Source organism: Emys orbicularis, chromosome 10, assembly GCF_028017835.1.
Source record: "Emys orbicularis isolate rEmyOrb1 chromosome 10, rEmyOrb1.hap1, whole genome shotgun sequence".
Classification (NCBI taxonomy): Eukaryota; Metazoa; Chordata; order Testudines; family Emydidae; genus Emys; species Emys orbicularis.
The window spans coordinates 89,702,994-89,727,747 of record NC_088692.1 but is presented as its reverse complement, the minus strand read 5'-3'; the positions used below and the strand labels follow the sequence as shown (position 1 = coordinate 89,727,747).

The window sequence follows — 24,754 nt, the reverse complement described above, 5'->3', positions numbered from 1 at the left end:
TTCTGTCGGGGAGGGAACCCGGGTCTAATTCAGCTTGTGTTCGAGGGCGTCTCTCCCCGTCCTCCTCCCCATGATGTCTGCTTGCACAGGGAACGCCAGACACCGTTCTGAAGTCTCTTTGTTTGCTGGAGTGTTTGGTTTCTGGGCAGTAGCTGGGAGGTTCTGTTCCTGTTCTGAGGACAAAGAGCTCTATCAACATCCACTTGAAACAACGAATGGGAGAAGGGAGAAGCAGCCTTGAATTTCACACCCCCTGCATGCGCAGGCCACTTCACAGCTGACCCCTTGCCATGACTGACCAAGGTACACAGCTTCCCCCCAGCAGCTAGACAAGTGCCCCTTCTGCTTCATGCTGCGGATACTCACAGGACTAAGGCCAGGACTAGACGTGCCGAAGCAGCAAAGAATGCCTGGCTGTTAATTCCCTGAGCAGAGCTGGGGCACTGCTCAGACCAAAGGCCATATTAACATTGCATGGCACACTGTGCAGGATAGGACAATGCAAGCCCTTCCTTTGGCACACATTCGTCTGTAAGAGGGTGGGCTGTGGGCATGGGGCAGGCACCCCCTGGCATGCTGGGGGACTGGACGGGGTCTGTGTCGCACATGGGAGCGACCAGGAGGAATTGCAGCAAAGTCATCCAGAATCCCTCCAGGGGAGCACATGCCAGAGCGGTGGCCCCACCACGCTTTCAGGGGATGCACTATGCTCTCCGCTCCACAGCCAGCCCGTTGGAGGGACCGGGGGGACATGGCCTGGCCTTGCCTTGCCTCTCCTATGCCCTTTCAGGCAGCTAATGCCCATGAAGGTGTGAGCTGAGGGCACAGACTATTTTCCCCAGGGAGATTCAGGCCAGCTGCCATGCAGAGGACGAGCAGGGGCATGAGTGCCTTGCACCCCACACAGTAGCCAGGGGCGCAGCAATCACCGGTTTAGAAATTCCTTATCACGGCACTTCTCTCAGGCTGAGGCCCCAGTCAGGCACTGACCACGTCTCTAGCCTGGATTGCTCCTGGCACAATCTGTTCCTCACTTCCTGACGGCCTTGACAGTTCAAGTTACCCAGTCTGCCAAATCCCCTCTTGCCGGCTGCTGGGAGGATAGAGAATCTGCTTGTTTTCTGGGGGAGAGGGAAACGGTGACGTTCTGTGTTTTCCTGGGTTGCCAAGAGCACGTGCCTCAGCTGGCTACTGATCTCCCTGGCCCTGGATTAAAGGGGACGACAGTGTTACAGGAGGTCTGAGGAGGCACCGTTCAGGCCTGGCCCTGGATTAAAGGGGACGACCGTGTTACAGGAGGTCTGAGGAGGCAGCGTTCAGGCCTGGCCCTGGATTAAAGGGGACGACAGTGTTACAGGAGGTCTGAGGAGGCAGCGTTCAGGCCTGGCCCTGGATTAAAGGGGACGACCGTGTTACAGGAGGTCTGAGGAGGCAGCGTTCAGGCCTGGCCCTGGATTAAAGGGGACGACCGTGTTACAGGAGGTCTGAGGAGGCAGCGTTCAGGCCTGGCCCTGGATTAAAGGGGACGACAGTGTTACAGGAGGTCTGAGGAGGCAGCGTTCAGGCCTGGCCCTGGATTAAAGGGGACGACCGTGTTACAGGAGGTCTGAGGAGGCAGCGTTCAGGCCTGGCCCTGGATTAAAGGGGACGACAGTGTTACAGGAGGTCTGAGGAGGCAGCGTTCAGGCCTGGCCCTGGATTAAAGGGGACGACCGTGTTACAGGAGGTCTGAGGAGGCAGCGTTCAGGCCTGGCCCTGGATTAAAGGGGACGACAGTGTTACAGGAGGTCTGAGGAGGCAGCGTTCAGGCCTGGCCCTGGATTAAAGGGGACGACCGTGTTACAGGAGGTCTGAGGAGGCAGCGTTCAGGCCTGGCCCTGGATTAAAGGGGACGACCGTGTTACAGGAGGTCTGAGGAGGCAGCGTTCAGGCCTGGCCCTGGATTAAAGGGGACGACAGTGTTACAGGAGGTCTGAGGAGGCAGCGTTCAGGCCTGGCCCTGGATTAAAGGGGACGACCGTGTTACAGGAGGTCTGAGGAGGCAGCGTTCAGGCCTGGCCCTGGATTAAAGGGGACGACAGTGTTACAGGAGGTCTGAGGAGGCAGCGTTCAGGCCTGGCCCTGGATTAAAGGGGACGACCGTGTTACAGGAGGTCTGAGGAGGCAGCGTTCAGGCCTGGCCCTGGATTAAAGGGGACGACCGTGTTACAGGAGGTCTGAGGAGGCAGCGTTCAGGCCTGGCCCTGGATTAAAGGGGACGACCGTGTTACAGGAGGTCTGAGGAGGCAGCGTTCAGGCCTGGCCCTGGATTAAAGGGGACGACCGTGTTACAGGAGGTCTGAGGAGGCAGCGTTCAGGCCTGGCCCTGGATTAAAGGGGACGACCGTGTTACAGGAGGTCTGAGGAGGCAGCGTTCAGGCCTGGCCCTGGATTAAAGGGGACGACCGTGTTACAGGAGGTCTGAGGAGGCAGCGTTCAGGCCTGGCCCTGGATTAAAGGGGACGACCGTGTTACAGGAGGTCTGAGGAGGCAGCGTTCAGGCCTGGCCCTGGATTAAAGGGGACGACAGTGTTACAGGAGGTCTGAGGAGGCAGCGTTCAGGCCTGGCCCTGGATTAAAGGGGACGACAGTGTTACAGGAGGTCTGAGGAGGCAGCGTTCAGGCCTGGCCCTGGATTAAAGGGGACGACAGTGTTACAGGAGGTCTGAGGAGGCAGCGTTCAGGCCTGGCCCTGGATTAAAGGGGACGACCGTGTTACAGGAGGTCTGAGGAGGCAGCGTTCAGGCCTGGCCCTGGATTAAAGGGGACGACAGTGTTACAGGAGGTCTGAGGAGGCAGCGTTCAGGCCTGGCCCTGGATTAAAGGGGACGACAGTGTTACAGGAGGTCTGAGGAGGCAGCGTTCAGGCCTGGCTCTGGATTAAAGGGGACGACAGTGTTACAGGAGGTCTGAGGAGGCAGCGTTCAGGCCTGGCCCTGGATTAAAGGGGACGACAGTGTTACAGGAGGTCTGAGGAGGCAGCGTTCAGGCCTGGCCCTGGATTAAAGGGGACGACAGTGTTACAGGAGGTCTGAGGAGGCAGCGTTCAGGCCTGGCCCTGGATTAAAGGGGACGACCGTGTTACAGGAGGTCTGAGGAGGCAGCGTTCAGGCCTGGCCCTGGATTAAAGGGGACGACCGTGTTACAGGAGGTCTGAGGAGGCAGCGTTCAGGCCTGGCCCTGGATTAAAGGGGACGACAGTGTTACAGGAGGTCTGAGGAGGCAGCGTTCAGGCCTGGCCCTGGATTAAAGGGGACGACCGTGTTACAGGAGGTCTGAGGAGGCAGCGTTCAGGCCTGGCCCTGGATTAAAGGGGACGACCGTGTTACAGGAGGTCTGAGGAGGCAGCGTTCAGGCCTGGCCCTGGATTAAAGGGGACGACAGTGTTACAGGAGGTCTGAGGAGGCAGCGTTCAGGCCTGGCCCTGGATTAAAGGGGACGACAGTGTTACAGGAGGTCTGAGGAGGCAGCGTTCAGGCCTGGCCCTGGATTAGGTAGGGGACATGGTTCAAACTGTGACGTCTTGTGACCAGTCGTGAGGACATTTTGGGGCCCATTGGTGGAATCTCACTGTTCTGAGATGCCAACCATTTTAGCCCAAACCAGAATCTCACTCTTCGAGCCACCGCAGAACCAGACCCAGAGAGGTGGGTTTGCTCTCAGGGATTCAGATCTGAACCGTGTCCCCTAAAACGTGCAGGGGTGGGGATATGACATTCCAGTTTGGGCTCATCTCCAGTTTTAATGCTCTGGGCTGACTTCTCCCATCAGTCACACTGGGGCAGTCATCTACAGTTGCTTTGCTTGGTGGAGGCAGTGGGGAATTTTTGTGCTTGTTAGAAATGATCCCATTGGCTCTATACAACCTGGAACTAGTATTTTTAAGCTCAAGCACTAGCATCGCTATAGATCACTTGGTAAACTGGGTGCCAGTGAACAATATGCATTTCAACACGACAGACGTAAAGTCCTACATCTAGGGACAAAGAACGTCGGCCACACTTACAGGATGGGGGACTCTATCCTGGGAAGCGGGGACTCTGAGAAAGATTTGGGGGTCGTGGTGGATAATCAGCTGAGCATGAGCTCCCGGTGTGATGCTGTGGCCCAAAGAGCTAATGTGATCCTGGGATGTATAAACAGGAGAGTATCGAGTAGGAGCAGAGAGGTTATTTTCCCTCTGTGTCTGGCACTGGTGCGACCGCTGCTGGAATCCCCTGTCCAGTTCTGGTGCCCACAATTCCAGAGGGATGTTGATAAATTGGAGAGGGGTCAGAGAAGAGCCACAAGAATGATTTAAGGATTAGAAACCTGCCTTGTCGTGATAGACTCAGGCAGCTCAATCTACTCAGTTTACCGAAGAGAAGAGCAAGGGATGGCTTGATCCAAGTCAGCAAGTACTTGATGGCAAGGATGTCGGGTGAAAAGCCAGCCTTTCACAGGAATTCATGCTCCTTGATTTGTTACATTTTAACATTTAAATTATTGAAATGTAAATGTTGATTGCTTGTATATTCTCACACGCAAGTAGACGATTCCTTCATTAACCTGAGCAGATTCTCAGACATTGGTAAAGTCACCCTCTCACAAATCCATCTGCCTAGGATGGGTTCTGCTTCTATTAAAGCCAATGGCAAAATTCCTATTGACCTTAATGGACACAGGATCAGGGCTTTGTTTTAGGGCCACATTCAACAGTCTGTCCCTGGTCAACAAAGCACTCCAGTGTGTGCTTAGTTAAGCTGGATGGGGGTGGACTTAAGCATGTGTTTAATTGCTTTGCTGACCTGGGGCCTTGGTGTCACCAGCCTAGCAACAGCAAAGAAGCTTTTGCCTGGAAATTCCTGGTGCTGATCCGAATGTGGGTAGACCAGACAAGAAAACAACCCAGCTCAGAGACTCCATGTTCACATGTGCACAGATCATTTGAGCCTCAAAGAAAACCAACTTCCAGGAAGTATGGACACAACTGGGCTCCTCTTCCTCTCTCTTTTCCATCTAAGCTTGTCGGTGTAGTTCACAGAACACCCGCTACTGCGTATTCATGACCCTGTAGAAAGATCTGTGGGTCAGGGCACCACAGGCAGGGTCTGGTCGCCGGTAACTAAGGCTGCGTCTACACTACACCATTTATAGCGCCACTGATGCAACTGTGCCGCTGCTGCATCTGTGGTGAAGACGCTCTAAGCTGACGGGAGCTAACTCCTCCCTCCACCAGAGGGATCTCTCCTGCCGACATAGCGCTGTCCACACCGCGCTTAGGTCAGTGTAACTCCCGTCGCTCGGGGGGTGGATTATTCAAGTTATTACTGATTGATTGATTGATTTGATTTGATTATTACTTCAAGTTATACCGAAGTGATTTGTAATGTAGACGTAGCCTAGGAGTGTGGTGGTGGACCCTTCGCTCACACACGGAGCCCCATTAAGAGAATGGAAATACTTGTGTGAGTAACTGGCCAGTGTGTGTAAGGGGATCACAATGGGGCCTTTAAATGATGCTTGCTCCATAAGCTGCATTCTTACTTGTTTCTGGCTAATATAGCAGGGCTGTAACATTTCGGGGAGACTCTTGTACTGGGTCTGACATTTGTTTTATTTCAGTGCACAGATTGCAAATGATCCTTCATATATTCTTAACTAACTCATCTTAGTAAAACACATGTTGACTCTTTAATTTAGGCTGAGGGAGTCAAAGCAGAACCCTTTGAAAATCACTCCGCTTTGGAAATAGCAGAACAGCTGACATTGTTGGATCACCTGGTCTTCAAGAAGATCCCGTATGAGTAAGTACTGACTGTTCTCTGGCATTACACTCTGGCACCTCTCCCAGCGCCGGACGGTTGCTGGTTGTGATGTTCACGTCTACAGCATGAGGATACAGGCAGGATTCGCCTGCAGCATAGCAAAGCCTTGTACAGACTCCAGGACTGTCACTGTATATAAATGCCCCTCGCTAGGGTGCACAGGAACTGGGACTCTGGGTCATGGTGCTCCCCAGGACTCCCCCCCCCCAATATAGGAGGGCAGTGATCTGCCTTTAGCACGTCGTGCTGGCCGGCGTGGCTGGGGGGAGGCGGGGACGGCCCCGGCTCAGCTCCTGCCTACCCAGCCGGGTGGAAGGGGAAGTAGCAGCGTTGGGGAGGTGGCTGTGAGCTGGGTGGCCTAGGCAGATGAACACGCTCCCCTGCTGGCATCACGAAGGCAAGGCCCTGTCCTGCCCTAAGCGGGGCTCTCCCAGCCAACCCACCCTGCACGTTCACGCTGCTGCCAGCTGGTGTCAGCACAGCTCTGTTGTCTGTAAACTGGCTTCCCGCCTCCGCCGCCAGATGCTGAAAAGGGGAGCGGTGAGTTTTCCCATGAGCCAGCCCTGCCTCACCCCTCCCGGGGCTAAGGGTAGCCATGGAGCTGGTGGCACTTCCCCAGGTGGCACTTCCCCCTGCGTAGGCTACTAGGACACGGCCTGTGGGCCCCGCCCCTCCCAGAGCCACTGGTTTCTGGGCAGGCCGTTCATCCAAAGCCAGCCGGGCCTGGTTGTGTCCCAGTCCAGTACTGATATAAAACCAGCCGCGGTTTGGCTGGTATCATTGTGGATGCACAATACCTGCCCTCTTGCAGATGCAGGAAATTAACCTTCTTCTAACAGAGAATCCCTGCTCAGTGCTCCGGGGATGACTTAGAGCCAGGGGTTCTCAAAACTATCAAAACTCCCCGGCCCACCTGTGCCACAATAAAAGGAAGTTATATAAAAGCCAGGGCCGGCGTTAGGGGGTAGCAAGCTGGGCAGTTGCCACCAGGCCATAGGGGCCCCCACAAAGCTACATTGCTCAGGCTTAAGCTTCAGCCCCAGGTAGTGGGACTCAGGGCCCTGGGTTTCAGCCCCATGCAGTGGGGCTTCAACGTTCTACTCTGGGCCCCAGCGAGTCTAATGCTGGCCCTGCTTGGTGGACCCCCTGAAACCTGCTTGGGGGCCCCCGGGGGCCCCGGACTCCTGGTTGAGAACCACTGAACTAGAGAACCCCAGTGTGTCTGGGGAGAACTTCCTTCCTAGCTCTGCATGTGATGAGTTGTGAGCAAGTATCTCTGTCGCCAAGCCTCTTCTCTCGTTTGTCCCGGGACACCGCTGAGGCCAACCATTGCCCAGTGTTTCTCTAAACGAAGGAAGGCAGCTTCTTCCTGTACATCCGGATGCTTCGTTCCAAAGGGTGAGAGCCCTCCTGGTGACAACTCGTTCCCCAGGGTATTTTGCAGGCATTGCAGGTTATGGGGAAGAGTCAGTGACCCCAGGGAGATGGAATCGAATTGATCCTGGATTTTGTCGTTTGCAGAGAGTTTTTTGGGCAAGGTTGGATGAAGTTTGAAAAGAACGAACGGACTCCTTACATTATGAAGAACACGAAACACTTCAACGATGTAAGTACAGCGCAGGCAGTCAGGGATATTGTGGTGCGGGCGGCGTAGGAGGAGTCAAGGCTTGTGTTGCAGACCCTACGTCTGAGCTTTACTGACCCCATTTCTAGGGTGATTTCCATGGTGGGAGACGAGGCTGAACGGAATCCCAGGACAATGTGCTGATCCGGTTCACTTAGAATGGGCCAAACCAACCCTCAGACCCAATGCAAGGGGGTGAAATCTGAATCCAAACGTCCTCATAGTTTGGGTTGTTCAAATCTGGCCCATTGGAGAGGGAGATCTGAGCTGAAAACTTGGGCCCAGGGTTGGGGTTTTGGACCCATCTCAGCATAAAATAACTGTGTTATTCCCCAGACCAAATGAAATGGCTGGGGAAATACAAACTGAAAAGCATGGGCCAAAATTTTCAAATTTGGGTGCTTGAAGTTCAGCTCCTAGAGTGAAATCCCTTGGAGTCCCAGGCAAAACTCCCTTTGACTTCGGGGCCCCAGATTTCCCCCCTAAATCTGTATCTGGATTCCTAAATCTATGGCCTGCTTTCAAAGTGCTCGGCAGCCGTCGCTCTGCCCTCTGACAACCAGGCCTCTGATCTAGGGGCCGATGTTTGAACATGTTGGTCAGAGTATTCCCCGTATCCATCAGAAAGCGCCGGAGCTCCCTCTCGCTAAGGCAGGTATGCCTATTTACGGGCCAGCTGCAGGCCAGTCGAAAATGTTGATACAGGCACTTAAGCACGTGCTTACATCCCATTGACTTCAGAGTTCAAGTTAAGTATGTGCTTAGATGCTTTGCCGAGGCAGAGTCTCTCTGAACATTTTGTAAATGGACTGCAGCTGGTCCATACATACACTGCAGCTGGTCCATACATGTACTGTTGGTTACTGTCTCTGTGAATTCCAGGAGGTGGCAATATTTAAATTTTCATCATGAATGAGATGCCAGAGTGGTGGCTGTCTCAGAATGTGTTGCTGCAATAAAGCTACCATGCGCTTAGCACCTTCTGCTATGAAAGTGCTTGTAGCAGAATCCGCCATGTTCCTTCCTGTGGCTCTCGCTGAGAAGGACAATAAAGGAGTGTCAGGGTAAAAGGTCTGCAATGAATTATTAGTACAAGCCCTTCTATGAAAGTGTTCCTAACACGCTGGACTATAACCTGTATCTCCCTGCAGATCAGTAACTTGATAGCTTCCGAAATCCTCCGAAATGAGGATGTCAACGCCAGGGTGAGCGCCATTGAGAAGTGGGTGGCTGTGGCAGATATCTGCAGGTGTCTGCACAACTACAATGCTGTCCTGGAGATCACCTCCTCCCTGAACCGCAGCGCCATCTTCCGGCTCAAGAAAACATGGCTCAAAGTATCCAAGCAGGTACGTAGTTATAGCCGTTATTTACGATGTGTCTCGCTGTAGTGCCTGGGAGCCCATCATGGCCCAGGGCCCATTGTGCGAGGTGCTGTACCAACACAGAGCAAAAAGCCCCACGGACCAGTGCTGAAGTGATTCTTCTTACACCTGGGGTGTGATGAAATGGTGTAAGGAGCCACTGTGAACACCTCCATTTGAGTATCAGAGGGGTAGCCGTGTTAGTCTGGATCTGTGAAATTGGGGGGAACTGAAGGGTCTGTTTATTTAGTATAAGCTTTCGTGGGTGAATACCCACTTCGTCAGACGCAACGCATCTGACGAAGTGGGTATTCACCTGCGAAAGTGTATGCTCCAATTCGTCTGTTAGTCTATAAGGTGCCACAGGACTCTTTGTCACTTTTTACAGATCCAGACTGCCCCTCCGCGCACAGTTCTGAACATCTCAAATGAAGGGCCAAGCCCTTGACTGTCAGAGGTTTCAGAATCACTCTCACCTCTGCCCCTGGGAAGGGTGCGGCTTTTCCCAGGGCCCTTTTCTAACTCCTACATGCTCTTCATTCCTTGCAGACGAAAGCTCTGATTGATAAGCTCCAAAGGCTGGTATCGTCGGAGGGCCGGTTTAAGAATCTCCGAGAAGCTCTGAAAAAGTAAGTGAGGCGTGACTGCGGTTGTGTGATTGCTGCTGAAAGCCTGTTACAGATGGTTTCTGACAGGCAGCTTGCCTGGGTTTGTTACAGTGCACGTGTCCTCCTGAAACGCCCTGGGGACCCAGCCTCGCCCAGGGGCAGCTAACACAGGGCTGCCAGCCTCTGCAGATGGGACTGGGATGTCATCATGGCAATGCATGTGTTCCTGTTTCCTACACACGGCCCTCGGGTGAGAGAAGCAGCTCCTGGAAAGGAGCTAAGATGACACCCGCAAAAGCCTTAATAAAAGCACCTCTGAAGGGCATGCGCTAAGGTCAAGGACAGGAAGCATTTTTCCATAGCTGCATGGAGTTGGTGGCCAGAAGGGACCATTAGATCATGTCGTCTGACCTCCTGTGTAACGCAGGCCCTTACATTTCACCCAGTCCCCCCGACTGGGCCCAGTAACTTGGGTTTGGCAAATGCACGTTCCAGAAAGGCTCCAGTACAGACTGGAAGCCATCAAGAGAGAGAGACTCCACCGCTGGCACTGGGAGTCTGATCCATCACCCTCCCTGCTAAACATTTGTGCCCAATTTCTGATTGAATTTGTCTGGCGTCCGTTTCCAGCCATTGGTTCTGGCTCTGCCTTTCTCTGCTAGAGTAAAGAGCCTGTTAGTCCCCAGGATTTTCTCCCCATCAAGGAGCTGATGCACTGGGCTCAGCTCACTGCTTGCTCTTCTGTCTGATCAGCTAAACCGATGGAGCTCCGTAAGCCTCTCACTGTCAGGCATTTGCTCCAGCCCTTGAAAATGTTCGTGGCTCTTCTCTGCACCCTCTCCAATTTTTCAACATGGTTTTTAAAATGTGGACCCCAGAGCTGGATGCAGTGTTCAGGTATCGGTCTCAGCAATGCCACGTACAGAGGTAAAATCCCCTCTTTGCTCCGGCTACTCCCCTCTTTATACAGCCAAGGATTGCATTAGCCTTTGCACCACAGCATCACACTGGGAGCTTGTGTTCAGTTGCTTGTCCATTGAGACCCCTACGTTCTTTTCAGAGTCTCTGCTCTGCCCTGACCCCATCATTATTTACCAGTCCACCGGCCTTTGTGTCATCTGCACATTTGATATTGACTTGCTGAATAGCATCAGGCCTAGAACCAATCCCTGCAAAGCGCCACGAGAACCATCCCCAATCGATGATGATGCCCCAGGGATCGCTATTTCTTGAGACCTGTCAGCGGGCCAGTTCTTAATCCATTTCACTTGGATGGTATTGATATGATAGAGCGCTGGTTTGTATCAGACTGTCGTGAAGTGCTAAGTCCAGTGCCTTACAGAAGATGGAGTCTGTTACATCTGCACACTTACTGTTATCCACCAAACTCGATTTCATTCTTTGATGAGATTACGAGTTTATTTGACAAGAACAATTTTTTATAAAACCATGTTGTCTGGCATTAATTATATCCCTATCCTTTGATTCTCTATTAATTGAATTTGTTACCAGTTTTTCCGTTATTTTACCTGGGATGAATGTCAGGCTAACCGGCCGTGTCATCCTGCTTGTCCCGTTGAATACTGTCATGACATGAGCACTCTTCCAGTCTCTGGAATTTCCCCAGGATTCCAAGATTTATTAAAAGGGAACAGAAATGGGCCAGAGAGCACCTCAATCAGCTTTTAAGAGTCTTGTTTGCAAGGTATCCGGGCTGCTGATTTGAAAAGGTTTATCCCCAGTAGATGATGTTTAATATCCGCCTCAGCTATTTGAGTAGACGCCACCGTGTATTCCACATCGCTGCACATGTGCCCAGCTGCAGAGCTTTGCCTGGCAGTACCTGGAGGGGCGGCGTTCACCCCGTGGCCCTCCCCCCTCCCCTGGCTATGTACGAGCAGCACTGCTGTGACCCCCCTCGGTTCCTCCTCACGGCCCGTGGCTAGCACCGGAGCTCTGTGTGGTGTTTTCACCTCGTGGGTTCGGTCTTAGTTCTCGGGAGTCTTTGGCTCTAGATAATAGCTAGTAGTCCCCTTGGTTTAGTTTGGTGTTAGCGGTTGTGATGCCCTCACCAGGGTTCAAGCACGCCGTCCCCAGCAGTGATCCTCCCCGAGATGCTCGCCGTGTCTCGGTGAGGGACATGTTCGGGAACGGCGCTCCGTCTGCAGGTCATTCACCAAGAGGACTCGGGTGGTGCGAGACTTAGGGCTGAAGCAGGCCAGGAGGCTGGTTTTGGCAGCGAGACCCTCGTCTGATCGGCCATCGCCTTCGGAACCGACAAGGGATGCCGCGCCACCTGTGGGCCTGGGGTTTCCCCAAGAGGAAGAGGAGTCGTTCTCCCTCCTCTCGTGCGGCGAGGAAGACGTCCCACCACAGGGCTCGGGGAGACTCTCCCTTGTCTTCTAACGAGGCGCGTGGACCAGCGCCGTACTCCTTCCGCTCCGCGGGATGGAGCAGGTCCATCTAACCGCTGCCCAGTACCGCACTGAGACCAGCAAGAACCCAGACTGGTGACTCTGATTGCGGCCCTGGGGCAGTACCAATGACGTCGGCATCAGCCCGACTGTCTCCACACCGGTGGCATGTCGGGTGGCATCAGTCCTGCTTTGCCTCTCACTCCCTGGCTCTCCGGGGCAGGAGTTTTCCAGTGCCGTAGCTTCTACTACTTCGTCCTGTGTTGTGCCCTGGGCACCTTCCGGCTGGGTCATAGAGCCGCCGGGTTCGTCGGCTCCACAGCTCGCACCGCCCAGGTCCCCGGATGCTGGAATTGAGGCTGACCCTGTGTCCTGCACCAACAGCCCCCTCGGCGCTGGTCACCCTGTGTTGCTTCACTGCCCTGGCAGCAGATCCCCTCGTTGAGCTCTGTACCGCCCTTCGGTGCCGGAGCCTCTTCCAGTACCGGGCCAGAGTGCGTCTCGCTCCTACCGCCAGTGCAGAGCCCCCCCTTCCTCACGTGCACCGAGGCCGCCCCCACGTTGGGCTTCAGACGAGTCTGATGGTTTGCCCGCCCCATGGGCGCTGGCTCCCCTGTGTCACCAGAGAGTCTCCAGGACTTCTCAAGATCCAGACCAGGGTCGTTCTCTCCGTCATCATCACCCGATAGGCACCAGACCATCCTCGGATCACCGACGGTACCAAGATCAGCGTTGTTCCCACAGTCGGGACAGGGGCTCTTGGCCTGGTGCCTACTGGCCACCAATGCCCCTGGGCCTGCAGGGCTGTCCCGCCCAGAGTCAGTGGTTCAGGAACAGGATCCGGCGCTGGTGCAGGAAACCTCTTCTTTGGCCTCTCTGGACAACTCTACCATGCCAGGCTCCTTCCCTCCCTTTGCCAGGTTGCTGCTTTGTTTCTTGAAATGTGGCTGAAGTGGATCTATCATCCGAACTGTCAACCCTTGGACAGACTGCTCCAACTTCCTCTGCTCATGGCAATGTGTGCCAGGGCCTTCCCATCGCTCGGTACCTGATGACCACAACTGTTGTCACCTCTGGGGTTGTTGACAGTTCGAAGCCTGTGATTGGAACAGGAAGTTTCTCTGCACATCAACGTCCTCTCTCCTCATATGGAAGCTGTTCTATACCCCCAATCGTTTTTGTTGCCCTTTTCTGAACCTTTTCCAATTCCACAATATATTTTTTGAGATGGGGCGACCACATCTGCATGCAATATTCAGGATGTGGGCGTACCATGGATTTATATAGAGGCAGTATGATATTTTCTGTCTTATCTATTTATACAACAGTTGGAAAACCCCCCAGAAATTCTGATTTCTGCATCTGTGCTGCTAAGGGGGTGGAGATAGGAGGAGGCGATGGTCATTTTAATACTGACATTATTAGAAAAGAAGTTGTGAAAGTTCTTTCTAACCTTTTGCTAAAGCTCTCGTGGACTCAGGAAGGCGTCTGCTGGGGAGGGCGGACTCTGAACCCGCCCCTTTCTGCTCCCTACAAAGCATGTTCCCTTTAGTAGGGACCCCGTCCAGCACACCATTCATCATGAGACTCCAGTGGGGGCTAGTCATGAAAGTGTGCGTGGGAGGACTGCAGGGACAGGCTGTCGACGTCCCATCTCTTGCTGTTAGAGAAGAGCAGGGGGACCCAGAGGCGGATTGAGTAGGCTTCTTTACTGAGGTGCTTGTTCCCCTCGACCCAATTGTCAAGTAAGCCCTGGGTTAATTACCTCATGCTCGTTTATCTAAGTTACTAGGTAAATACCCACATTTACTACAACCCCCCCCCCAGCCCTTATTTGATCATATAAACGCCCATCTCATGAATATTAATAGCTATATACTGAATATGATTATACCCGCCCCTGTTTACAGCATTAAGCATATTCTACAGACATTTTTACCTTGAAGATGCATTTCTTTGCAGTAATTGTAGCCACAAGTTCCCTTAATCAGCAATTCACAGGGGAGGTAGAAGGGGCCATGACCCCGAGCTCGTTTATGTAGCTGGGAGAGGAAGGGGGGGGGAAGATAACACTGCTTTACTCAGAGTATCCTTTAGATCCCCACATCCCTCATGCAGCTGCAATGCTGATCAATCCTTAACAAGCAGAAGGGAAGGGAGAGAAATAGCACTTTATCTATCAAGTGCAGAAACGGTGCCTGCCCGTGCTTCTACCCCCTAATAGCATGCCAGCATACCAGCGGTTTCCCAGGTCTCGACTTAACCCTTACATATTCCAACAATTCCTTCCCAGAGAGAGCTGTTTTTTCTCAAAGCCGATTGAAAGGTTTTTCTATCGTTTCTTTAAAAAAAAATAAGTATGATTATTTTTTTCCCCCTTTTATCTGATTTGCTTTTCAGTTGTGACCCACCCTGTGTTCCTTACCTGGGAATGTATCTAACCGACCTGGCATTCATCGAGGAGGGAACTCCAAATTATACCGAGGATGGCCTGGTGAACTTCTCCAAAATGAGAATGGTGAGTTCCACTTTGGCGTAACTGCTCGGGGTGAAATAAAGGAGAGTTTGGTACAACCCAGAACCAGGCTAGTGGAGGACTGTTAGTGGAGAGACCCTCATGGCAATTGCACCAAGACCTGCTGTGTTCTTACTGCACCAGAGTCCGCGCCTGCATTGCCCAGTCCCCAAGACTCCCGCTGACGCCAGCGAGTGGTTGGAGGATGAGATGCAGGTCAGCACTGCTAGAGCGTTAACTCTGCACTAGAGAAGTGCCTCTAGGGATAATGCCATTTGTCAGGGGCCACAGTCTCAGTGCGTGTAAAGCGGCAGAGTTCCATTAAAGTCAATGGAGCCACGCTGATTTACACCAGGTGAGGATGTGGCCCTGTGTTCCCAGTTAGCTCCTACATAGTTCTTGAATTTCTTACTGCTCTACAAATACCTGGAACTACAGGAGCTGAGTAAAGCTACTGACGGACTCGACAAACTCTTCCTTCGGGACAAAGGTCTCAAACCCCTCCCCCCCAATGTGGCTCGTCAGCAAGGTTTGAACCCAGAACTTTCAGCTCCACATCACAGACTCCCATCACCTGAGCAGAAGGAATAACTTCCTCATCTGACCAACCGCCTCCCCACCCCACACATAAATGTTCTTGCAGATGAAAGGAACAAATATTTTTTTAGGGAACAAAGAGACTTTTTCATTGAAGGCCAAATAATGTTCTGTTTCAAAATTACCATCAATATACAAAATGATTCTCTCTCTCCGCCCCCTCCCCTATTTGGGTCTGGGATGGAGCATGAGGTATTTACGGAAGTTTGATACTGGCAGCTGCAGTAATATAAGACATTACACTGTTTTATCTCTGGACAGATTTCCCACATCATTCGAGAGATCCGCCAGTTTCAGCAAACGTCCTACAAGATAGAACACCAAGCCAAGGTATGTTCTTCCACTTGGATCTTCACAGGCTCTCCATCCTGCTCTTCTCATCTGCTGCTGTAGCGTTCACAGCAAATCAGCTTTGCCTTTCTGACGGCTGCTCCAAAAAGGGTTTGATGTTTTTAAACTACATTTAAAATAGAAGAAACTAATTGGATCAGTTTCTGATGGTTCCCTGTGGGGAGTCTTCCGGAGCTGATGTTGGGCAGGATGGGACGTGTGGAGCAGAAGAAATGGCTATAAGAGAAGGAATATATTTCTTTCTCTCTGCCCCCTGAGTGTTGGATAGAATAGGTCACCTCCCATCCCTGGCCTAGTTGTTGTGCTATCAACCCTTCAGAACAAACCAGACTTCTCGTTTCCCATAATTCCTTCTACCAGTTTAACAATAAATGGCTGATGCAGTCAGATGCTGCGGTGCTGAGCATGGTGTAGGAACCTGACTCAAATAGAACAGAACATTATCTGTGTCAGCCAAAGGTGGGAACAAGGAGGACTGTGGGAATGGACTGTTGTACAGCTGTAGCTTCCAGCCCATGTGTAATGGCTTTTGTCTGCGATGGAGCCGCCTCCCAGCTGGTCTGGAGAAAAGGAAACAGGGGGTGTCATGTTCCACAGAGAGAACAACCTATAGCAAGTTGTGCACAGCTAGCACACGGGCTGCATCTTCCTGGGGAGACGCTGGTTTCCATCGCACGCAAGGCCAGTTTGCACTGAGACTAAGTTCAGGCTTTGTCTTCTGATGGCAATAAGAAATAATACATTTCACTCCTGTGGCCCCCATGTCCAAGGGCCCTTTTGTTATCGTTCTCATTAATAATCCTCTTCCGTAACAAATTCAGTGATTCAGCTAAAACCACAAGGCTCACTTTCTGCCCTGGACTCAGCTAGATACTCTGCCATTCACCACAAAGGAAGACTCGGGGTTATTTATTGTTTTGTCTGGAGTTTGATAAACTCAACCCCTTCTTTAACTCTTTCTTCATGGCTCTCAGTGGAGCTGGGCTGAACAGCCGTTTAAAAGTAACGCTGATTTTCCGGCTGTGATTGTAGATCGACAGCGTCAGGGCTTTTGTACTGGATGTTCTGCTGCGTCTAACTAATGCTTGGAGTGTAATGTTCGGAGATGGGTCCCTGGTTGCTGCTGCTGCTCACTGGGTTTTTTGGAAATTGGCTAATGAGGCAAACGAGCAGTCGTGGTGAGCTGCTGGAATGCCAGAAATGGGATATTAACGATTGTGGGGGAGCAAAGGACAGAGAGTTTGCTATGGGCTTAGCAGTAAACTGGCTTCACTGCTGTTTCCTGCCAGCTTGGTGGCCTTCCAGAATAGCCCCACGAAGGCACTGCGGCTAGATAGCACTGCACACAGAGCTGCAGGCCCGGCTGTGGTGAACATTTCTATTATATTAGTGTTGCTCCTTTGGTCAACCCGTTAGCCAGTGCTTGGGACCCTGCAGGGTTGTTTCCGTTAGGCTCCGAGCCAGCTGTAAGCTCGGTGTAATTTGTTTATTTACAAAGAACGGGTGCACAGTCCTGTTTCCCCGAACACAGTAGAAACAAACAGCAGCAGACCGTTTCCTTGCGCAGAAATCCCCAAGTCTGCCTCTCCTGCGAGCTCTGTGCCCAAGAAGCCCCGTCCCTCTGCTTTCTCTCCGGGTCCTACTCGCAAATGCTTCTGCTGGCTGTCTGCCTCTAGCACGTACCAGTCTCTTGGACCCTGTGCTTGCAGTCATGGAAACTCCTCAGCCTACAGAGCTTAGCTCTGACCTGCCACGGGCCTTGGGCGGTGCCTCCATTGTTCGTAGTTTTTTTTCTCTATAAAGGGGCTCGGTTGCTCCTGTCGAGCCCGAGAGTGCTTGGCACCATTTGGTTTTGGGGAGGTCTGAGGAGGTCTCTGGATGCAAGACTCAGCTGATGGCAGCCATCAGCACCATACGGTGTAACCGCGAGTTTGTCTGTAGCGTTCACTCACCGCTGCCGCTAGACTCCTGAGCGTTTGCTCGCAAATCTCGGCGGGGGAGGGGACATGCGCTCTCTCTCGCTCTCCTCTGGGAGTCAGCCCTTTAAAGCACTTTGGACACTCGCTCTTCCCTCCCCGGAACAGAAATGCACCCAACGCTCAAGCACCCCATTCCAAGTTCCCGCCCTCCCCTCTCTTCACCAGCAGGCCCCTGGACACAGCACAGGGCAGAGCCACGCGGCTTAGTGCAGGTGACTTGGTCTGGGTTTGATGGGATGCCATCCCATGCCCCAACCTATGGGCTCCCCGCAGGGCTGCAGGGTTTTGGGGCGCTGGACCGTGTAAGTGCAGATTGCAGCCCTCGCCTCCAACAGCCACCTAGCTGGGCCAGTGTTCAAGAGTGTGGAGACCTCCTCCCTGCCACTGCACCCAGGGAGAGCCAGGTGGGGCGGGGCAGAGAGCCCTACACGGGCTCCCCTCTGCGGGACTTGATGTCTTGCATTTCTAGAGCAGCATTCATCCCCAAGTGCTGGTCTGCAAATGCGCTCTCCTGTCCTCGGGCGTCTCTTCGCTCCACACTGCCCCTCTGGCCCATAGCACAGCACAGAAGCACTGCAAGGGAGCACATCTCTTTTGTGGAGTAGGGCGGCTTGGGGATTCTTCTACCTTTCCCATTTCTGAGACACTCTCCTATCCCGCCCCAAGCCCCTCAAACCCTTTAAAACGGCGCTTCTCTCTCTGTTCGGTGTGTTTTGAGAAACGTCAAACTCCCTCGAGAACTGTGTGGTTTGGGGCTCTAGGCTTGTGCTCCTTCCTCTTTCTCTCGTCCCCTTCTTGGCCTGTTCCCCTTCTCACTTCTCTGTCAGCCTGAGAACTGTTAACACTTCAGTCATGGGACCGGAGTACGCCTTAAATCACCAGCTCCTGTTTAAACCAATGGGAGTGGCACACACTTCCCTACAATGCAGTGCTTTGTGTGCGGCATTTTCATTTCTTAATGTTTTAACACTTCTAGGGCTTGACACTCATTGGCTTCACTGGGGAGCAAGGTCAAGTCCCTACTTAATAATGATTTGACTCTGCAAGTTCAATTTCTTTTCCAGGTGACACAGTATTTACTGGACCAATCATTTGTAATGGATGAAGAAAGTCTTTATGAATCTTCTCTCCGAATAGAACCTAAACTGCCTACCTGAATGTGGAGCAGTGGCCGGCAGTTCGTCTGTACACATCCTATATCATATTGTACATACCTGTTTGTTTCTGTTGGGCACCCTAGATTGACTTCCTCGTATGTGCTTCTCAACGAAAACAAAACTTCCTCTTGCTATTAGAACACAGTAGAACTCGACTAGAACTTCCTGCATTGTTTAAGGATTCATGCATAAAGCATTTTGTTTATGGCAGTCCCGGTTTATTTTAAACGATGTTATTTTTGTCATTTGTTCTTCTCAGGGGGTGGGGGAGAGCTGGGGTAGCAGGAGAAAAACAGCAAATACACAACAAACCACAAGCAGAGCTCTAGTCGCCTTTCCTTTCCGCCCTAGACACTGCTGTTGTGTTGGACGCACAATCAGGGCACTCACTCAGCATGTTTCACGTAATTATTGTAACTGAACGACACTTGCTCTGGAATCAAGCAATTTAAAAAGATTCTCCTTGACTGTGATGCAGTTTAAAACCATCATTCTTGGTCAAGGGGATGATCTAAATCATTATATCACTGAGCCAACTTTCAGGCAACAGCCTAGCATACGCTGTAGTTCATCACACCTCCATTAACCTGCGCTCTGTTTCTGTTCCACCATCTCATTGGCTGTTCTGGTAACACCAGATAGCAGGACCCAGCCGCATGAGGCACTGTGCCTGTGTGGGGAAAGAGACGTGTGTAAATTACATAATCCATCGCTCTTGTTGGTTGCTGCCCAGAGTTCATTAAAAGTAGGGGAGAGACAATATATCTTTTAATATTTTAGCCGCATAGCACTCATTACACGCTTCTGTGGATATGCTATAAATCTGTATACCTTGTGACAATTATTAGTAACATAATGTAGAATTAGAAAAAAATGACCAAGTGTTTTTATTACATATACTGTAATCCTGTCTAACCACCGTCTAGCAGGAATATAGTAATGTAGTGCTTATTCTGTGAATATTACCATGTATTTTTTACATTGTACAGTATATAAACACAGTTTAACTTTAAAGTGGCAGGCATGCTCCACTGTAACAAACAGAAAACTTTTGCTGTAAGCAACACCTGGTGGTATGAGAATTCTATTTCAAGCCCTAAAATATTTCAACTTACAGCTTGTTTGGAAAAATATTTCCATTTTTGTAAAAATATATGTTTCCTGATTACCTCTTGCTAATAAATCTATTCTATCTCAGGGTGAACAATGACTTAAGAAATTTTTGTCAGCCTTACTTAAATGAAGAAGTGAGGTTCTTACCCACGAAAGCTTATGCTCCCAATACTTCTGTTAGTCTTAAAGGTGCCACAGGACCCTCTGTTGCTTTTTACAGATTCAGACTAACGCAGCTACCCCTCTGATACTTAAATGATTGTTTGCTCTGCTGAAGGTTCCTTTAAATAACTCATGTCAGTCACTCAATTTCTGTGATTAAATTGTTGGAATGCTGGGTCCATCCAGATGTTGGGCCCAATCCTACAAGGTGCTGAGCGCGTTAAGCTCCCATTCGTTTCACTGGGAGCTAAAGGTGAGCGTGTTTACACTAAGCAGAAAACAGGAAGTTCATTGGCACTCTGTTAACCTTTGACTCTGAGCTGTTAGTGGAATGCTGCATATGAACGTGTGTGGCAGTAACGGAAAAGCATCAACAAGAGGAGCGAGGGGTCTCCATGTTTTTATAGAATTTGTTTATGATCTTTCCTTGAAGATGGATGATGCTTTTCTTTCCTTTCCTTAAGAATCTGGTCCATGATTTATTCCAACAAGATGCTGTGAGACACTCATTTCTTTCCATGCCTTTGAAAAGAGTGATTTCCTCCTGGAACTGATAATCCTGCATGTCTCCTTCCACTCCTCCTCCTCTTCATGGGGGATGGTCTGAAAACAGTCTGGGCCCTTGCAGATGTACAGAGCAGAGTACGTGCACCTGGTTCTTGTCTTACATGGGTGTGTTCCATTAAACTCAAGGTGAAACCCAGAGCAGAATTTTGGCCTGTGACCAGCAGAAACAAAAATCAGCATTCAGGTTAGTATCTACCTAACCATCTGTTCCCCTAGCATTTCCCATGTAAGGGCCAGGTCTGCTGTCCGGTGCACACGCCTAGCTCCCTGTGGAATCAGCTGAAGTGTTGGATAGTCATTTGAGAGCAGGTATTTAGAATCAATCCCTCTGAATACCAGTAACAGTCATTGCCCTGCTAGCCAGTGTGGTGAGCTACCTGGAAGTTGGGCTAGCATTGCAGTTACCTATGAAGACACGGATTCTGGGCTGCAGCTAAGGAACACAGCTCAGCAGGAGTGAAGTGCAAAGGGGGGGTTAAACCCCCTTTGCTCTCCCCTGGTCCTGGGTGCCTCAGACCCATCGCCCTGCATAGATTAGAGCAGGCTGTAGGCTGCGGCGCTGAAGTGGGAAATAGCTGTATTCTTGTTAGTGACGATGGGGCAGGCCTCCAAGTGTTTGGTGATGGTGGGTTTCAGGAGACTACAACTGGGTATCCCACAGGAAATGAAACAATGGCAAAGATAAGACAGCCTGGGGTACACATCTTCAAAGCAGCTATGCTATCAGCAGCTTGGCCATCAATGGGGAAGAAATGACCTGTCTGGCTCCATCCAAGCTAGAGCCTGGGATACAAGAAAACCTAAATCCTCAGAGACCCTAGAAAAATGGAGCCAGGAGAGGCTCCGCAAGTGTGCCAAGGCAAAGCTGGCAGGCTGGCACACTCCCACAGCGGGAGAGGTAGGAAGTGCAGTAGGAGCAGTCTGCTTCTCCCGGTTCAGAGCTGGAGTTCGCTGGGCGGAGGCGAAGGAATCCCCAGGCGTGCAGGGGCTTGTCTCTCTTCTCACACTTTGCACCTTTGAGGAGTGAATCGATGATGCTTTGTTTGGAAGATGCTAGTTCTGTGTCCCTGCAAACGGGTGATGTCACAAGCTCCTGAGGGGAAACTCTGCCAGGCGCCAAGGCCGCATGGGGCTGTGGTGTAACCACGGTTGGGAGCCACCCAGGGGCGCAGCAGCCCAGACTCAGTCTGAGAGTGGCTGGACCAAGAGGTTCTGCCCAGAGCGAGGTGCCGGAAGCCAGGCCAGTCCCCTGAGGGTGCACTTCACAGGGACTAAATTAAGGTGTTAAGTCCCAGTTTGCCCTGTAGCTGTCACAGGCCCCAAGAAGCTGGTGAGCAAGGCAGGTATTAGCAGGGGGCAGGTAAATGTTAGAGGGGGAGGACGGTGGAGGGTTTGGGGCTGGTTTGCAGCAGCTGAGTATCTGGGCCTAATACCCAAGTTGGCAGAAGGGAGGGAATCAATAATGGCAGAAGCTCAGCACTAGCGATTCCAGGGATCCCGGCAGGAAGAGGTCAGAGGGTTTGCGTATAAATCAAGCTGTATTTCCAACTGGCCTTTTGTTATTAATTTGTTTTTCAGTTCCCTGTCGAGGTAGCAGTCGTGAATCAGGCCCCCAGTGAGCGAGGTGCTGTGTATATGCACACGCACACTACACCGACAGTCCTGGCCCTTACGGTCCCTGAAGTCCTCACTCACACACACTGCCCTCTGAAGTCGCTGTGGGGGGGTTTTTTTTGCCTGAAAAAGCCTTACAGGTTTCAGGGAATGTGGCCCCTGGTGTTTCCCAGCCGTTGGGGTGTTTCTCAAGAATGAGGGGCAAGCCCATGTTCTCATGACCCTGAAACGACACAGCCTAATTTTAATAAGGGAGCCGTAAGCGTCTCAAAGTCCATGAAGAGCTGCACGGAGCCCGGCCTGTTAACTTGGTTAATGATTCTATCGGCGTGTAACGAGGAGAGAGCCGCAAGTGCAGGGTTAAGACTGGGCTGCGGGGAGTGTCGGAGGAAGGAAGGAAAGGAGGGATTTGGCAGCCTCCCCTTTTGCAGCAGGAAAGCTGGGCAGGGGTGATCAGGAGTGCAAGTAGGGCGGTACCCTCCAGTACGCAGCACTGGCAAGAGATTTTTAGCAGGTTTGGGGTACTGGAAAGACTTGGGGCTAGCCTCCCCCTCCAGAGGGGGGTGGGGCTGTGCTCTGCTCCTTAAAGGAGCACAACGCAGCTAGGAAGGGCATTCATTCTTTATATGGCTTTAACAGCACAATACATATGCTAACAAACTTAAACAAAGGATGGATGGAAGGTGTTTAAACAATGTTTTTGATTAGATTTCTCCCCATTGGGCTGAATTATCCATGACATTCATACTGCATCACATCAAGTCCAGATCATTAGAGGAATGCCTCTGCTTGCACTGACCACAGGATGTTTGGATTCTGATGTCAGCCCAGCTCTGCAGCCTGATGGGAATCAGGTGTTATTCCCAGTGTACATAGAATTCTTCTTTGCAGCCAAACTAGTCTAACATGCATTTTGCTAACTGGAACTGGAGCAGCAAAACAAAGAAAACAAATGCCTCATTTTCCAGCTTTGTGGGTGAGAGAACTAGAAGTGAAGATTATAATGCCGGACACTGACGGCCTTAAACCAGCTGCCTCAGGAATCTGCCAAGAACTTTGCTGAAAATATGTTCCTTATCTTAGCAACGGAGCTAAGACTTATCACACATCTGCCCACCTTTATTCGAATGAAACTCCTTGTGATCCGACAGCTCAGGCATTGTCAGTTTCATCCAGAACAATTTACAAACTTGGAACCTAATCCTGTAAACCCTTAATCATTTGACCAATCCCATTGAAGACAATGGGACTATTTGCATGACTATGGACCACTTTTGTGGTAAGAGTTTCAGGAGTCTGTTCTGTGCCTATAAAGGAAGTTGAATCTCCCATTGAAATGCAATGTTTGGGTACAATATCATAGTGCAGTTTAGGATACAGTTCTACTTAAAATTTGTCTTTTAATAAGTCATACATATGCTGAAATGGCTCCTCATCCAACTCCCATATTCTATATAAACAAACTGAATAATACATATTTGGGGGGAAAGTGAATAGTTAAGCATGTTGATGTTTGTATATACAAACACCCATTGCATCACTGTACTGGAAAATATAGCTGAACTTAATTTTTTTCTATGGAATTTGAAGAAAGTTTAACAGCCCCAATTGTTTTCTGTGTTAATCAGTGTGTACCTGGAAAAAATTACATGCCTTCTTAGAGAAAAGAATCAGTTCACACTTACTGAAAAAAATATTCCTTCCAACTGGTGTTCAGAAGAGTGCTACAAGACACATACATAACCTCATGAGCAGAGGGCGGAGAGGAGACCCTCCCACATTATGACCAGCAAAATAAATAAATAAATAATAATAATAAAATCTCAGAGGCAGAGGGTCACAGATTTGCAAACCTCAAAACCTGTGTTATGCTTTAAACCACCTCAGCACATACCAGGTTTATGAACATTAAAAAGTTAACTGCAGAGGAACACTGAAGCCCATTAAGCCGAATGTGTGCCAGCCAGTATCCCCTCACTGACTAAAGGTGCAGTCACACCTGAACAGCTACAAATTAACCTGGCCCTTTTAGGCTAAAGGGAGTCATGTCACTGGCTCCATCTCTGTTGTTACATAACAGATAACAAAACTCCAGTGGGGTGTGGTGCTGGCACATAGGGTCTCAGGTACGTGGTGTGATGTTTCAGAATCTCTTTTGGGAAAGTCATGTAGGTGAAATAGCTGGTACTTATGATTCTGCTATTTCTATGCATGTATCATCTTGGTATCTGAAGTTAGGAATATTAGCTGTGTGTTTGCTCCTGTGGTAACGCCCACAAGGTATTTAGCCAGCACATGAAGGGACAAGTCAAGTTGAACGGCCCATTAAGGAACACTTAGCTCACAATGAACCCTGGAAAACGCCTGTCTACACTGAATGGACTTTTTGTGAAGGTTCTAACTAGAAGAGGGGTGGGGGGGATGGACATGGAACTTGCCCATGTGACTCCAAACACCGTCTTTCACAGTGAGAACAGATTTCCCTTCACTTGGCAGATGTTTCTACCATCTCCCCTGCCCTCCCTCCCCCCCCACACACAGAAAGGTCAGGTGACCCTCACTGACCTGCTTGGTTGGGGCCAATCCTGGTTTCCCCCTAAGAGCACAACAGTGACGGCCATGTGGAGGTTTCCCAAGAGCTCTACCTGCGGGGGGTGACAGCAGGGCCAGCTCCAGGCACCAACCGAGCAAGCTGGTGCTTGGGGCGGCAGATTGAATGAGGCGGCATTCCGCCCAATCCTAGGGCGGCACGGACGCTTTTTTTTTTTTTTGTTCCGCTCCGGCCGCCCCGTAGGGGGCGGCGGCGCGGAGGACGGGAGCGCCCTGCAGCAAGCCCGGCAGGG

The 24,754-nt window shown here is 51.1% G+C and overlaps 1 protein-coding gene across 1 annotated transcript in view; it reads left to right on the top strand.

Moving 5' to 3' along the window:
* Window positions 1–18,455, top strand: part of RASGRF1 (Ras protein specific guanine nucleotide releasing factor 1) — an 89,755-nt gene extending 71,300 nt beyond the window's left edge. The window contains exons 21-27 of the mRNA XM_065412236.1: window positions 5,722–5,825; window positions 7,368–7,452; window positions 8,622–8,819; window positions 9,384–9,463; window positions 14,257–14,374; window positions 15,230–15,298; window positions 18,363–18,455. Of these exons, the coding sequence (XP_065268308.1) occupies window positions 5,722–5,825; window positions 7,368–7,452; window positions 8,622–8,819; window positions 9,384–9,463; window positions 14,257–14,374; window positions 15,230–15,298; window positions 18,363–18,455 (747 nt within the window). The remainder of the gene's footprint in view (window positions 1–5,721; window positions 5,826–7,367; window positions 7,453–8,621; window positions 8,820–9,383; window positions 9,464–14,256; window positions 14,375–15,229; window positions 15,299–18,362) is intronic.
* The last annotated feature ends 6,299 nt before the right edge of the window (window positions 18,456–24,754 follow it).